This window comes from Salvelinus fontinalis, chromosome 34 (assembly GCF_029448725.1).
Source record: "Salvelinus fontinalis isolate EN_2023a chromosome 34, ASM2944872v1, whole genome shotgun sequence".
NCBI lineage: Eukaryota > Metazoa > Chordata > Actinopteri > Salmoniformes > Salmonidae > Salvelinus > Salvelinus fontinalis.
The window spans coordinates 7806191-7823173 of NC_074698.1; the positions used below are offsets into that span (position 1 = coordinate 7806191).

General features: G+C 48.1%; 1 protein-coding gene across 3 annotated transcripts in view; it reads left to right on the forward strand.

Annotated features, from left to right (window-relative positions):
• Positions 1–16983, forward strand: part of LOC129832979 (zinc finger protein 385C-like) — a 215306-nt gene that overhangs the window by 74523 nt on the left and 123800 nt on the right. For all 3 annotated transcript variants that reach the window (XM_055897162.1, XM_055897161.1, XM_055897163.1), the window contains exon 2: positions 12707–13048. In XM_055897162.1, coding sequence (XP_055753137.1) covers positions 12707–13048 — 342 coding nt within the window. The remainder of the gene's footprint in view (positions 1–12706; positions 13049–16983) is intronic.

Genomic DNA, 16983 nt, shown 5'->3' on the forward strand with positions numbered 1-16983 from the left:
CTTTTAAAAATACTTTCTTAAACCTCAACTTTTAAATACTCTCCTGCAACCCGCCTCACCCAATGTGGCGTGGATCTGCTTTTTTCTAAAGTATTTCTATTTACTTCTGATCTGGAATCCATCTACTGAAGATAGCCAGCTAACTGCCTACCAGCTATCAGTTAGCAAACCATTGCTAGCGGTCATCAGCTAACCTTTAGCTCGGAAAGCTCTCGCTAGTTCGAACAACGTGACTAAAACCAGAGCATAACGGACCTATTTCTCTCCATATCCCCGGATTCCTACCGCAAACTCTGAACATTTTCATCTGGATCTTCGCAACTAGCTAACCACAATCCCGGGTGACCACTCCTGGCTAGCGTTTCCATCCCGGAGCAGGCACCGGAGCAGGCACCAATTAGCCTGAAGCTAATTGGCTAGGGCTCCTGTGCTACCACTGAAGCCCACTCCTGGGCTACAAGACCCGGACCCATTTACTGCCGGTACGGAGCACGGAACCCCGCCTATCCTCTACGACTGGAATACCGACATAATCTGCCCGGGGACTCCAACAGGCCCCTCAGGCGTGACGCCCGCTGAAGGCCCATTCTGCTAACCTACTAGGCCTGTTAGCTACCTAGAGCTACCTGGAACCCTACTAATTCCACGACTGGTCTATCAACGTCACCGCACGAAGAGGCAAAAACAGACTTCCCCCCCATCGCGACGTCCCCCAAAGGCTAACTTGCCTGCCCCGGTCTGCTAACTGCTAGCTTATCTTGCAGCTAGCGCAGCCTGGAAGCTAGCACCAGTTAGCAAACACAATTCTACAATTCACAACCTCTCTTTCGCCATCGCTATCCGGCTTGGATTCTCTGTCGACACGACCACATCTGGTTTGCAGACGTGCCCTCAACCGGCCTCCGTCTGAGCAGACCCCCTCCGTCTGAGCAGACCACCCCCCCGGGCTACTAACTTTAAACGCGTGCTAGCTTAGTGGAGGCCTCACTACTCCATCTACGGCTGCCCCCTGGACACTATGATCACTTGGCTACATAGCTGATGCCTGCTTGACTGTCCATTAATTCACGGTACTCCATTCTGTTTATTTGTGTTTTATCTGTCGGCTCTGTGCCTTAACTCAGGATCTGTGTGTAGTTAATCCGACCCTCTCTGCCCAGTCGTCGCCATTTTTACCTTCTGTTGCTGTGTTAGCTGACTAGCTGCTGTTATTTCACCTGCTGTTTTAGCTAGCTCTCCCAATCATGACCTGCAATCACTTTATGCCTTATTGTATGTCTCTCTCTAATATCAATATGCCTTACATACTGTTGTTCAGGCTAGTTATCATTGTTTTGGTTTGCAATGGACCCCGTAGTTCCACTCTCCGTACCTCTGATACCTCCTTTGTCCCACCCCCCACACATGCGGTGACCTCACCCATTGAGACCAGCATGTCCAGAGATACAACCTCTCTTATCATCACCCAGTGCCTGGGCTTGCCTCCGCTGTACCCGTTTCCCACCATACCCTGGTCTGCACATTATGCCCAGAATCTATTCTACCACGCCCATAAATCTGCTCCTTTTATTCCTTGTCCCCAACGCTCTAGGCGACCAGTTTTGATAGCCTTTAGCCGCACCCTCATCCTACTACTCCTCTGTTCCTCGGGTGATGTGGAGGTAAACCCAGGCCCTGCATGTCCCCAGTCACCCTCATTTGTTGACTTCTGTGATCGAAAAAGCCTTGGCCTCATGCATGTCAACATCAGAAGCCTCCTCCCCAAGTTTGCCTTACTCACCGCTTTAGCACACTTTGCCAACCCTGATGTCCTTGCCGTGTCTGAATCCTGGCTAAGGAAGGCCACCAAAAACTCTGAGATTTCCATACCCAACTATAACACTTTCCGTCAAGATAGAACTGCCAAAGGGGGAGGAGTTGCAATCTACTGCAGAGATAGCCTGCAAAGTTCTGTCATACTTTCCAAGTCTATGCCCAAACAGTTCGAACTTCTAATTTTAAAAATTAATCTCTCCAGAAATAAGTCTCTCACTGTTGCCGCCTGCTACCGACCCCCCTCAGCTCCCAGCTGTGCCCTGGACACCATCTGTGAATTGATCGCTCCCCATCTAGCTTCAGAGTTTGTTCTGTTAGGTGACCTAAACTGGGATATGCTTAACACCCCGGCAGTCCTACAATCTAAGCTTGATGCCCTCAATCTCACACAAATCATCAAGGAACCCACCAGGTACAACCCTAAATCCGTAAACATGGGCACCCTAATAGACATTATCCTGACCAACTTGCCCTCCAAATACACCTCTGCTGTCTTCAATCAAGATCTCAGCGATCACTGCCTCATTGCCTGTATCCGCCACGGGTCCACGGTCAAACGACCACCCCTCATCACTGTCAAACACTCCCTGAAACACTTCTGCGAGCATGCCTTTCTAATCGACTTGGCCCGGGTACCCTGGAAGGATATTGACCTCATCCCGTCAGTTGAGGATGCCTGGTCATTCTTTAAAAGTTACTTCCTCACCATATTAGACAAGCATGCTCCGTTCAAAAAATGCAGAACCAAGAACAGATATAGCCCTTGGTTCACTCCAGACCTGACTGCCCTCGACCAGCACAAAAACATCCTGTGGCGAACTGCAATAGCATCGAAGAGCCCCCGTGATATGCAACTGTTCAGGGAAGTCAGGAACCAATACACGCAGTCAGTCAGGAAAGCAAAGGCCAGCTTTTTCAAGCAGAAATTTGCATCCTGTAGCTCTAACTCCAAAAAGTTCTGGGATACTGTAAAGTCCATGGAAAACAAGAGCACCTCCTCCCAGCTGCCCACTGCACTGAGGCTAGATAACACGGTCACCACTGATAAGTCTGTGATAATCGAAAACTTCAACAAACATTTCTCAATGGCTGGCCATGCCTTCCACCTGGCGACTCCAACCTTGGCCAACAGCCCCGCCCCCCCCGCTGCTACTCGCCCAAGCCTCCCCAGCTTCTCCTTTACCCATATCCAGATAGCAGATGTTCTGAAAGAGCTGGAAAACCTGGACCCATACAAATCAGCTGGGCTTGACAATCTGGGCCCCCTATTTCTGAAACTGTCCGCTGCCATTGTCGCACCCCCTATTACCAGCCTGTTCAACCTCTCCTTCGTATCATCTGAGATCCCCAAGGATTGGAAAGCTGCCGCTGTCATCCCCCTCTTCAAAGGGGGAGACACCCTGGACCCAAACTGTTACAGACCTATATCCATCCTGCCCTGCCTAGCTAAGGTCTTCGAAAGCCAAGTCAACAAACAGATCACTGACCATCTCGAATCCCACCGTACCTTCTCCGCTGTGCAATCCGGTTTCCGAGACGGTCACGGGTGCACCTCAGCCACGCTCAAGGTACTAAACGATATCATAACCGCCATCGATAAAAGACATTACTGTGCAGCCGTCTTCATCGACCTGGCCAAGGCTTTCGACTCTGTCAATCACCATATTCTTATCGGCAGACTCAATAGCCTCGGTTTTTCTAATGACTGCCTTGCCTGGTTCACCAACTACTTTGCAGACAGAGTTCAGTGTGTCAAATCGGAGGGCATGTTGTCCGGTCCTCTGGCAGTCTCTATGGGGGTACCACAGGGTTCAATTCTCGGGCCAACTCTTTTCTCTGTATACATCAATGATGTTGCTCTTGCTGCGGGCGATTCCCTGATCCACCTCTACGCAGACGACACCATTCTGTATACTTCCGGCCCTTCCCTGGACACTGTGCTATCCAACCTCCAAACGAGCTTCAATGCCATACAACACTCCTTCCGTGGCCTCCAACTGCGCTTAAACGCTAGTAAAACCAAATGCATGCTTTTCAACCGTTCGCTGCCTGCACCCGCACGCCCGACTAGCATCACCACCCTGGACGGTTCCGACCTAGAATATGTGGACATCTATAAGTACCTAGGTGTCTGGCTAGACTGCAAACTCTCCTTCCAGACTCATATCAAACATCTCCAATCCAAAATCAAATCTAGAGTCGGCTTTCTATTCCGGAACAAAGCCTCCTGCACTCACGCCGCCAAACTTACCCTAGTAAAACTGACTATCCTACCGATCCTCGACTTCGGCGATGTCATCTACAAAATAGCTTCCAATACTCTACTCAGCAAACTGGATGCAGTTTATCACAGTGCCATCCGTTTTGTTACTAAAGCACCTTATACGACCCACCACTGCGACCTGTATGCCCTAGTCGGCTGGCCCTCGCTACATGTTCGTCGTCAGACCCACTGGCTCCAGGTCATCTACAAGGCTATGCTAGGCAAAGTGCCGCATTATCTCAGTTCACTGGTCACGATGGCTACACCCACCCGTAGCACGCGCTCCAGCAGGTGTATCTCACTGATCATCCCTAAAGCCAAAACCTAATTTGGACGCCTTTCCTTCCAGTTCTCTGCTGCCTGCGACTGGAACGAATTGCAAAAATCTCTGAAGTTGGAGACTTTTATCTCCCTCAACAACTTTAAAAATCTGCTATCCGAGCAGCTAACCGATCGCTGCAGCTGTACATAGTCCATCTGTAAACTACCCACCCAATTTACCTACCTCACCCCCATACTGCTTTTATTTATTTACTTTTCTGCTCTTTTGCACACCAGTATCTCTTCTTGCACATGATCATCTGATGATTCATCACTCCAGTGTTAATCTGCTAAATTGTAATTATTCGATTTATTGCCTACCTCATGCCTTTTGCACACATTGTATATAGATTCTCTTTTTTCTACCATGTTATTGACTTGTCTATTGTTTACTCCATGTGTAACTCTGTGTTGTTGTCTGTTCACACTGCTATGCTTTATCTTGGCCAGGTCGCAGTTGCAAATGAGAACTTGTTCTCAACTAGCCTACCTGGTTAAATAAAGGTGAAAAAAAAAAAAAAAAAAAACACACACACACACACACACACACACACACACACACACACCACTCCCAGTCAACATTCAGTGCAGTGATAGAATCAGAGAGATGCTGTTTGAATTTCTTCTGGAGTAACGGTTGGTTGGCTTGCGTACACACACACACACACACACACACACACACACACACACACACACACCACTCCCAGTCAACATTCAGTGCAGTGATAGAATCAGAGAGATGCTGTTTGAATTTCTTCTGGAGTAACAGTTGGTTCGCTTGCGTACACACACACACACACACACACACACACACACACACACACACACACACACACACACACACACACACACACACACACACACACACACACACACACACACACACAGGCTGAGCCAATGTGAGTGGCCCGACTTTCACAAGCCAAATGACATCTGTAAACAGAGATCAGAAAAAGAGCATCAATTCATGTGGGACTGCTTTTATATTGACTTTATTCAACTGGCTTTGGGTCACCAGGCAAAAAACACAAACAGTCTCTCTTTGTCCCACTTCCCAACTGTCCTCTGGCATTAACATGAGTCGTTCTCTTTCAATAAGGACTGAACAGGGTTACCTATGATAATTATTACTATGCTCAGTAGAGGAGCGTGTGCTTAGCTTTACAGTGTTACACGGGGAGAGCACAGAGACTGCAGACATCACACACCTCAGGCCTGTTACAGATGAGCTGGAATGACAACACGGCTGAACACTCCCAAACAGGGAAACAGATCCCAATCAAAGGTGTTATCACGTTCTCCACTTAGGCAGTTGTTTATCTTGTAACTTGTCCTTGTGGTAAAAAAACGATGTGGGTAAAACAAAGAGCGTATTAAAAGTACGTATCTCGGAGCATCATAGCACCATTAGGTGCAAAAACTCGACTGACCCAGTTGCGGCCCACTTTTTGGAAGAAAACCATTCGATTTCGTCTCTACGTTATATTGGCATCGAACATGTCACCTTCCCTAGGAGAGGGGGTGACCCCGACAATTTATTGTTAAAAACGAGAGGCTGTCTGGATCTTTAACTTGAAGACCCTTGCTCCCTTCGGTCTCAACGTAGACTTTGATCTGAAGCCATTCTTGTGATTATTGTGATTTTGCTATTGTAAATGTTTGTAGGCTTAAGTAGCCAAATTGTATCTATGATCATACTCTATCCATTTATGTTTTTTGTATGCTATTTTAATATATAAGAATTAACCAATGATATCAGGCCACACCAGGCCATGATTACAGGCACTTGAGTGTCTTTTGACACTATATAAACGAGTCATCCCGCAGTGTTTGTCATTATGCCCTGATAAAGACAGCTTGTCTGTCGAAACGTTGGACATAAGTATTTTTGCATCTGAGCTCCTAGAGTGTGCAGCTCTGTTTTATTTTTTATAAGTGTTCCACTCCGCTAGCCAGCACCTCACCTAAACAGGTGTGCGTTTCTTTCGCCTCTAGATTAACACGCCTAACGATACCACTGCCTTTTTAGTCTGTCTATCAACCTCCCTCTCCTTCTCGTTCTCTGTCTCTCTCTCTCTCTCTCTCTCTCTCTCTCTCTCTCTCTCTCTCTCTCTCTCTCTCTCTCTCTCTGTCTCTCTCTCTCTCTCTCTGTGTCTCTCTCTCTCTCTCTCTCTCTCTCTCTCTCTCTCTCTCTCTCTCTCTCTCTCTCTCACTCTCTCTCTCTCTCTCTCTCTCTCTCTCTCTCTCTCTCTCTGTGTCTCTCTCTCTCTGTGTCTCTCTCTCTCTCTGTGTCCCTTTCAATCTCTCTCTCTCTCTCTCTCTCTCTCTCGCTCTCTCTCTCGCTCTCTCTCTCTCTCTCTCTTCTTTAAGAATCAATGGGTACATATGATTCATTTATAAGTCCGCGAAAATGAATGTAGCAACTGCTGATTGGCACTTTAAGAGTCTGCTTCCCACAGCAGTGTCACCTCCTCATCCCTATTTAAATGTCCTCCTTAAACGTCACACGTGGTTATTATCTGGCTCTAGTCTAACACCAGCAGCAGTCAATGCTAAATGTCAACTAGTGTCATGGCTGGTAGAGGATGGGAGACAGGCTGGTGGGGTGGCAGGGTGCTTATGCGGAGACATCTCATGTTTCCCATGCTGATATGACTCGTGTGTGTGAGGAGGGTGGGGGCGTGTGTGTGAGGGGGGGTGGCGGTGCGTGTGTGAGGGGGTGTGTGTGAGGGGGGGGAGGGGGGTGGGGGTGCGTGTGTGAGGGGGGTGGGTGTGTGTGTGTGAGGGGGGGGGGGGTGAGGGGGGGGGGTGCGTGTGTGAGGGGGGTGGGGGTGTGTGTGTGAGGGAGGGAGTGAGGGGGGGGTGTTAGGGGGTTGGGGGCGCGTGTGTGAGGGGGGTGGGGGTGTGTGTGTGAGGGGGGGTGGGGGCGTGTGTGTGAGCGGGGTGGGGGCGCGCGTGTGAGGGGGTTGGGGGCGCGTGTGTTAGGGGGGTGGGGGTGTGTGTGTGGGGGGTTGGGGGCGCGTGTGTGAGGGGTTTGGGGGTGCGTGTGTGAGGGGGGTTGGGGGCGCGTGTGTGAGGGGGTTGGGGGCGCGTGTGTGAGGGGGGTGGGGGTGTGTGTGTGAGGGGGTTGGGGGCGTGTGTGAGGGGGGTGGGGGTGTGTGTGAGGGGGGTGGGGGTGCGTGTGTGTTTCTCTGCAGGCAGGAATTGTTGTTTTTATTTGTAGTTGTGGGCAAAGGCTGTGTGTCTGGCTGGTTGTTTTGGGCGGTGTCTGAATGGATGTGTTTGTTTGTGATGTTTGCTGAATTGTATACTACTTACTACTTCTTCATGCAGAAGCAAAGTGGATGTCAAACGTTTCTATTTGTGAGAGCGTGTGTTCTGTAGTAGGGAGTGTGTGTTCACCATGTTCTCCGTGCTCTCTGTTCTCCTCAGGGTAATTATTATAATGTTTTTTTTTCCTTTTTCTCCCCAATGTCGTGGTATCCAATTGTTAGTCCAACTCAAACGATACGTGGATTCTCATCGAATATTTGGGTGAAAGGCCATGACACACATGTGCAAACAAGCTGAAAACGCATAGGAATAAGAGAAGTCATTTTCACCGGACCATGGGAAACTGAAATAAGATTTTTAAATAAATATTATTTGCTGACTAGTAAGTAATTTATCAAGAAATTGCCAGTTACCTGCCCGCTCGTTAGCTAGCAGGTCGCTAGTCAGGTATTGCTAGCCAGCCGGATTGCCTATTTGGCTGTGTGGTAGTTATAGGTTTGGACTTTCCATTCGAGCTACCGGGCGTACTCAACCATGCCATGTTTTCTCGGAGGTGTATCAAGTTGGCTGGCTAGTTAGCTAGCTAGCCTACCACACTGAGTCTGACTGGAACAGTATTGCTAAGACAGTTAACAGACAGTATGTGGTATTACTATTCCACATAGCTAGCTATGTATTGTGCCCCCCGATTTTTGTTTTACTCTCTAAATAACTAGCTTTAGCTAGTTACTTTGAAATATATTTGTCTCGATCGGGCTCTGTTTTTGTCTCAATTACTTGAACTTTGTACGTCGGGGTTTCCCTCAACATATATTTATAAACGCGTTACTATTAACAACGTATATTTATAAATGCATTTCTTTAACCTTAAAAGCTAGCTACTACTGTTAGTATTTTTTCGACTTGGAAAATGGATTCGGGTATTGAAAAAGAATGCAGCGCTCTGGGAGGGCTCTTCCAGATCATCATGAATGACATGAAGGCTAGTTATCCAGCCTGGGAGGACTTTGTAACCAAAGGAGTGAAGCTGCAATCCCAGCTAAGGACAACTATCGTCGTCACAGGCTCTTTCCTGGATGCCTTTCAGAAGGTGGCAGATATGGCGACTGGAACAAGAGGTCCGTCAGTCGAGCAGGGAATTTCAACCACAAAGACCAGGGAGGTTTTCCATTGCCTCGCGAGGAAGGGAAGATGCCTATTGGTAGATGGGTTAAAGTAAAGGTCTCTCGGGTGGCGCAGTGGTCTAGAGCATTGCATCGCAGTGCTAGCTGTGCCACCAAAGTCTCTGGGTTCACGCCCAGGCTCTGCCGCAGCCGGCCGCGACCGGGAGGTCCGTGTTAAACCCTCCCTTAAACAGCCTTAGACCACTGCGTCACCCGGGAGGGCTCAGGGTAATTTAAAAGGCGCTGACATGCCTCCTATGTTTGTGTGGGTCTACTTGGGGGACGGGTTTTGATTGCACCAGGCAGGAAGGGCCTTTGCCCCCACTCCATGCCCAGAGAGGGGAGCCTTGGTCTGGATGTGGGGAGGGCTGCTCCTCCCTCCTCCTTCCCTAGGGTGGTAGTATTTCAGGCTCACTGGACAGCAGGGACAGGCTCGTAAGTAGAGGTTTAATTTCTGAGCCGCTATGCCGGGTGATCCCTGGTCATTCAGCGAGAGATCAGCTCCGTGATTGATGATCCCCCAGTGCTAGGGGGAGAGGGGGGCGAGATGGCATGCCACAAAGCGGAAGCAGGGTACATGTCAAGGCTGGCACAGCCCGTTCTCCCCCTGGGTTCCCGCTGCCACCCTCTGCCCCTCTCAGCCAGCATTCATCCCTCTATACACAGCAGGCGCTACAGCCTCACACACTGCATAGGGCTGCAGTAAGAACATCTTCAGGACTCTCCCGCCTAATACCTCACACTGAAACACATACCTTTGGTCCTTGAGGGCCACCACCCAGTAGGTTATTTTCAGGGGCCACAGATTGTGTTAGAGCTGCCCTCTAACATTCAGCTGTTGGAGGTGTTCAGTGTTCAGGCATCAACCCACTTGTCTTTATGCTCCAATTCTTGTTACATGGTCATGTTAGCAGGAATAGATGGTGTGGGAAAGACTGTACTGTATGTACCATGTGCTTATGAATGAATAATGTATAGCTTTTTGAAGTAATTTTTTCAATGAGCTGGAGTGAGGGATGCTTGGTCGTTTGGCAGGGGGTGGTTGGGTCGTGTGGTTTAAGAACCACAGAGATTTCTTTATTGGCTGCCTCGATTGGGCAATGCTCAAAGCTTTTTGAGAAAACATCTGATGGAGCCTTTGAGTGCTCCCAGAATGGCAATGTGAATAGCAGCTTTCATACCTCCTCTAATGTATGTGTGTGTGTGTGTGTGTGTGTGTGTGTGTGTGTGTGTGTGTGTGTGTGTGTGTGTGTGTGTGTGTGTGTGTGTGTGTGTGTGTGTGTGTGTGTGTGTGTGTGTGTGTGTGTGTGTGTGTGTGTGTGTGTGTGTGTGTGTGTGTGTGTGTGTGTGTGTGCGTGCGTGCGTGTGCGTGCGTGCGCGCGTGCGTATGTGAGAGCGGGGGAGGGGGAGGTGTGTGTGTTTTAGAGGTTTAACTGCGTGTGTGTCTCCAAGGTTTGGGTGTGTGTGTGTGTGTGTGTGTGTGTGTGTGTGTGTGTGTGTGTGTGTGTGTGTGTGTGTGTGTGTGTGTGTGTGTGTGTGTGTGTGTGTGTGTGTGTGTGTATGTGTATGTGAGAGCGGGGGAGGGGGAGGTGTGTGTGTTTTAGAGGTTTAACTGCGTGTGTGTCTCCAAGGTTTGGGTGTGTGTGTGAGTGGTTTGTGTGTATCCAGTACGTAAATACATCTGCGCGTAGGCAAAAGGCTTTCAGGTTTTTTTTCACATGTTGACATCTCAATCCATCACAGGGATTCTATAGAGCTGCCTTTTCATGTATTTATGGCAGGAGAGAGTAGGAGGGGAGGGAATAAACAAACACGGGTCTTTTCTCTCTCTGTGTGGATCTACTTTGAAGGAGAGAACCCCCCCCCCCCCGCGTGTTTAGTAAGTGTTGAGACGTGTTCAGGCAGCCTTTTTAAATCACATAGCACTCATCTGTCTGGGAATGTACTTTTTATGTTAGGTTTTTAGGATGTAATTCTTCACTAGAGCCAAAAGGGTTCGCACACATTTCATAAGACAGTTTGTGTTCTAATTTTGTAACTTTGGTCTGCACTGGTCTTACAAATACCCCAGACTTAATTCATACAGGGCCAGATGTACCAATACTTACTACCTGTGCTAAGTTTACACCTGCTATTTTTAACAGGGAACGGATGACATAAAAACCATGCAAAAAGTGTCCCACTGGCCACAGTCAGTTCATTTACATTTGGTTGAGTTGTCAAGGAAAGTGAATTCAACGTGTAACCAACCAACATTTTTACCCTGCCATTGGATTTAGCTAAAAAGGTCAAACATTTGTTGAAAAAAATATTAAATGAATTACTTTTTGCAAATCAATCAGTTTTCCACGTTGATTCAACGGCATTGCATGACATTTTGGGGTTGAAATGACTTAGAAACAACGTGGATTCAACTATTGTTTTTGCCCAGTGGGGACCTTATTTGCTCCTATCTCATTCCTTAGCACAGAGTGGACAGACAGTGCTACAGAGTCAGACAGACTACAGACAGACCCACTGCCTTTGTTATAGCAGGCTAGCACAGCAAGCAGGCGTGTAGTCACTCTGAGTGAAGCAGCTCGACTGATGGATAGCACTGCACGCTCCTCAGAGAATCAGAGAGTAGCACTCTGTCTCCCCCCAGTGGTGCCGTACTGAACTGCATGGCCTCCTATGTTGTTATACAATCTATGATTAGTATGGGATTGGATAGTCCATAGGTAGTGAGTGTCCATGTGAGTGTGTATGGGTGTCTGTGTGTACAGTATGTCATTGTGTGTGTGTGCGAGGGTGTTTTCATGTGTTTCATGTGCGTACTCATGTGTTTGCACACGTGGGTGTGTTGTTTGTCCATGTGTACAGTGTCTGTGTGTGGTGATGTACACAACACATTAAGAGCACCACCTTTTTGCCCTCAGAGCAGAATCAATTCGTCCGGGCATGGACTCTACAAGGTGTTGAAAGGGTTCAACAGGGATGCTGGCCCATGTTGACTCCGATGCTTCCTACAGTTGTGTGAGGTTGGCTGGATGTCCGTTAGGCGTTGTGCCATTCTTGATGCACACGGGAAACAGGTGAGCGTGAAAACCCCAGCAGCGTTGCAGTTCTTGACACACTCAAACCGGTGCACCTGGCACCTACTACCATGCCCCGCTCAAACCCCGTTCATCTACACTGATTGAAGTGGATTCAACAAGTTACATCAATAAGAGATCGTAGCTTTTACTTGGATTCACCTGGTCAGTTTATGTCATGGAAAGAGTAGGTGTTCTTAATGTTTTGTATACTCAGTGTGTGTCTCTGTGAGGGTGTGTGGGTACTGACAGCCAGGGCTTACTTCAGGCAGGCCTAGGATCAGATGCCTCACGCACCTACACCGAAGCGTCTGAATCAGGGCTCTTTTTGCGTCCCTGTCTTTTATGGGCTATTGGCTTTAACCGGGGGGCTTCGCGCAGAGGCACGGAGGGCAGGGGATATCATATGGTGATGGCTCCATTGTTCCCAGCACACGTCCGTGCTCTAACGCACCGTTATATCACTGTGACACTGGGCACCTCAGACTCACAGAGCACTGCCTCTCTAATCCACCGGTCCTGATCCTTCACCTCTGACCTCCTACCCCCGCTGGTCTGTTCTCGATACCTTCTCTCTCAGCCTTTCTGTTTTGCCTCATCTCTATCTCTTTCCTTTTTCTCCTCTCCTCTCTTTCCACATTTCTGTTCTCTCTCTTCTCTCCCCTCTTCGCTCTCCTCTTCCCTGCGACTCTTCATCGTGTTATTGCAGCAAAGGAGAATGTGTTCTCCGTCAAGTTACCTGTCAAAACAAAGGTTAACGGCATAATAAATGAACAAATCCTTCTCTCCTCTCTCAGGAATGAAGCGTCCGTTCAGCCCACCCTCTGTGCTAAAGATGGAGGAGGACAGGAACGGGTTAGGAGTGGGGATGGGGTTGACTGTGGACAGTGAGGTGTGCTGTGACCCGCAGGAGGAGGGTGTAGTCCTGGGGGAGCAGCCAGGTCCAGTTGGGGGCGCCCTGCCCTCCTCTGACCACAGCAGGCCCAAGAGGGAGAGGAAGCAGCGCAGTTACACACTGTGTGACGTGTGTAACATCCAGCTCAACTCCCCAGCCCAGGCCCAGATCCACTACAACGGCAAGTCTCACCAGAAGAGACTCAAACAGATAAGCAACGGGAAGACCCAGCACGGCAACACAGGTAGGACATCCCGCCCACTTTCTGGACTCTTCTGCAGCTGTACCCTACTCTACCACTACACTGTTCGAAAAAAAGGCTTCCAAAAGGGTTCTGCGGCTGTCTCCATAGGATAACTCTTTTCAGTTCCAGGTAGAACCCTTTGTGGTTCCATGTATAACCCCCTGTGGAAAGGGGTTCTACATGGAACCACAAAGGGTTCTACCTGGAACCAAAAGAGGTTCTTCAAAGGGTGCTCCTATGGGCACAGCCGAAGAACCGATTTTGATTCAAGATAGAATAACTTTTTTCTATGAGTGTACAGCACCCTACTCTACTATAACACTCTGAGGCTGCTCACCTCTGTAATCCCTTACCAGCTGATGAGTGAAATGATGGAGTGCACACTTTTGACAAAGTGTGAATATGAGTTCTATCCCCCCAAGGACACATCAAGCTGCATTATATAACCTAATAAGCTGCATTATATAACCTAATAAGGTGCATTATATAACCTAATAAGGTGCATTATATAACCTAATAAGGTGCATTATATAACCTAATAAGGTGCATTATATAACCTATTAAGGTGCATTATATAACCTAATAAGGTGCATTATATAACCTAATAAGGTGCATTATATAACCTAATAAGGTGCATTATATAACCTAATAAGGTGCATTATATAACCTAATAAGGTGCATTATATAACCTAATAAGGTGCATTATATAACCTAATAAGGTGCATTATATAACCTAATAAGGTGCATCGGCACTGTGTTCTTCCTGTTCCATCATACGTTCAGTACATTTCTAAGAGGACGCTGTGATAATGAGTATGACAAGTGAACATGGAGAGCTGCTACAGATGTGGGATCTTCATTTGATCGCTCTGTTGCAGGAGAACTTTCCTGCAATGCAGGAATTGTATTTCAGGTTTAAAAAGGTTTCTGAAGTTTGTAATTCCCACATTGAATTTTCAGACATGACTTTTCTTTTCTTTTTTTTCTTTTTTTAAAAATATCAACCCCTACAAAAATGTTGATTAATTATAATCCACATAATCATTCACATTTCCTGTTGCTGCAGGATCATTTTCCTGCTGTAGCAAACTGGCTCAACCTGTACAGCTGCGTACAGGAGTACTAGTGTGGTTTGAAGTGTGTATGGAAGTGTGTATAGTGCAGAAGTGTGCATGGTGCTATATAGTCTTCCCTAGCCCGAGGCTGGACACAGAGGGAGGAGAACAAAGCTGAGTTAAGTCATTCATTGGCTGACTAATTAATTGCTGGTTATTTTAGGTCGTTCTGGTTCCTGCTCGCTCCTGGGTAGCTACAGCAGTGGCTGCAGTGGAGGTGCAGGTTTTCCCCGTAGATTTGAATATATAGTGAAACTGGCTACACGTTCAGAGGTTATTCCTTTCTGTCTCCCACTCTCTCTTTACTTGTAACCCTCCTACGCAGCTCGAAAACACTCTCACCAACCTGGAGAATCTGCTCTCAAACACTCATCACTCACTCTTGAATACTCTATCTCTATTTCTCTCTCTCTCTCTCTCTCTCACACACACACACACACACACACACACACACACAAATGCACACACACACATCTCCGCATGAAAACTAGTCTGACCCACTTCAGGTGCAGAAATCTCGTACAAACAGCACATAATTACATAGCAACGGAGAGCACGGCAACGCTTGCCATGGCCACAGATTATTTGGCCATGATTGGCTGCTGGCAGGCTGCTGTAGGCATGGTGGTGCAGTGTGTTTCTACTCCAACCCTGTAGGGGGCAGCAGTGGGGCCAGACCCTTGAGATTGCCTGGGGAACCATGGTACATCTGACTCAGCACTACAGGCAGGTACACAACCAGTCAATAGTCACCCGCTTAGGTCGTTCAGATAACTGGCGTTGGCAGTTAGTATACACCTGTGATGGCTGTGTGTAAACACAGTGTACCAGCAGTAATCTGGAAAGCAGAGAGATCACGATACACCCATACAAACATACCACCTCTCCTCCTCTCTTCTCCCGTCTCTCTCTTACTCTCACTCTCTCCCTTCCCCTCTCACCCTCCCTTCACCCTCCCTCTCTCCCCTCTCTCACCCTCCACCTTCCCTCTCGCTCTCTGTAGTCACACAAGGAATAGTTGGCTTAGTAATGCAGCCGTACTGCCTGCAGGTGTGTTGCTCATGTGGAAGTCCTTCTTTGCAGTCCTCCCAACTGTCGTCCTTTCCCTTTCCTGATTGCTTCATTGCTTCAGTGAGCCAGCCAGCACGCAGAGCCCAGCCCAGTCCAGTGCCTTGTGGCCAGTCAGTGGGCAGAATGAAGGAAGAAAGAAGGATGGGCAGAATGAGGCCTGACGTGGCCACTGACCGTCACTGTCTAAGACCCGGGTCAGCTAGGGCATGGTCTGACTCAGACCAACACACACACACACGCAGGCTTTGTCCCCAGTACCCTGGCACAGCTCCAGCAGCAGAGAGAGATGGGGTGAGAGAGAGAGAGAGAGAGAGAGAGAGAGAGAGAGAGAGAGAGAGAGAGAAGGGGAGGGAGTGTGTGAGTGTGTGTGGTGTATGGTGCAGATTCCCTCTGACACACAGTCACAATCATGCAGCCTTATCTGTGCTCACCTTCTGCTGACTCCCACAGGCCCACGGCCTCAGCTCACACACACACACACACATACATGGCAAACATGTGTGGATGTTGAAGGGTGCGTGATGTGTGTTTACAGTATGTAAACGTATATTCCTGTGTGTGTGTGTGTGTGTGTGTGTGTGTGTGTGTGTGTGTGTGTGTGTGTGTGTGTGTGTGTGTGTGTGTGTGTGTGTGTGTGTGTGTGTGTGTGTGTGTGTGTGTGTGTGTGTGTGTGTGTGTGTGCGTGCGTGCGTGCGTGCGTGCGTGCGTGCGTGCGTGCGTGCGTCCGAAAGAATCCTCTCCATGTCAGCTTGTGTTACCCTTCCTCTCTGCTTCACTGAACTGACAGAGGGTCCAGGCTTTTCTTCTCTCTCTCTCGTTCCCTCTCTAACACACACAATCTCTCTCTCTCTCTCTCTCTCTCTAAACCCCGACACAGGGTGATGGGCAACCACAGTGAATCTAAACAGGCTTTAATTTCAGTTTCAGCTGTATATGATGATACAACTTTACTTACCGCATTCAGGAATAATGCATTGTTACTTGTTATAAGCATGTATAAGCCCCTACTGTGTCTTCTAAATCAACTGAAATTTTATTTCTTTCTGTGTTATTTTGCTTTACATATTCTAAATGGCTACTATACTTTTTACGTTCCGTGGTCCTTTTGTGGTCATTTCGTGGTCATTTCCAAACCTCTTCAAACTATTCCTATAACAAAATAACAACTGAGAAACACATGATGCGAAAACAAGTATTATTTATTAGAAAATATGATATTGTATTATTTGGAATGCGGATGAACAATGTCCTGTATGGGCACGTTATTCAGTGTTTCCCCTTGTTGGACCGACGGCGGCGGCGGGCTCTCTTCTTAGTTGAACCACGGGGGGTCACCCACACGGGAGCGGTTTGAGCATCTTTACAGCCACCTGTCTCCCTCTCAGCTCCTCTCTCCTTGTCTTCATCTCCATGGAGCTCTAATGCAACCATTGTCTACGGAAAGAAAATAAACCTAGTCTTATTAGGAAAACAAATACATATTTTCATTCATGCTCCAAGGTAAAATGCCAGCAGTATATATAACTGCAATGGGTAAATGTCACTATTTGGACCAGTCTAATGTTGTTCCCAAAGCCTTTCTCAGACCCCCTCATACCCCGCATCGTTCCTTCACATCACATTACCTGCAGTAGTCCTCTGACACTGAAGGTGAGCAGCAGGCCCATGCCGTACAACCAGCAGCAAAGAGCCAGAAACATGCAGCCTGCAGCCTTTATCCTCCTCTCTTCTGCCCCATTAATCACTTCC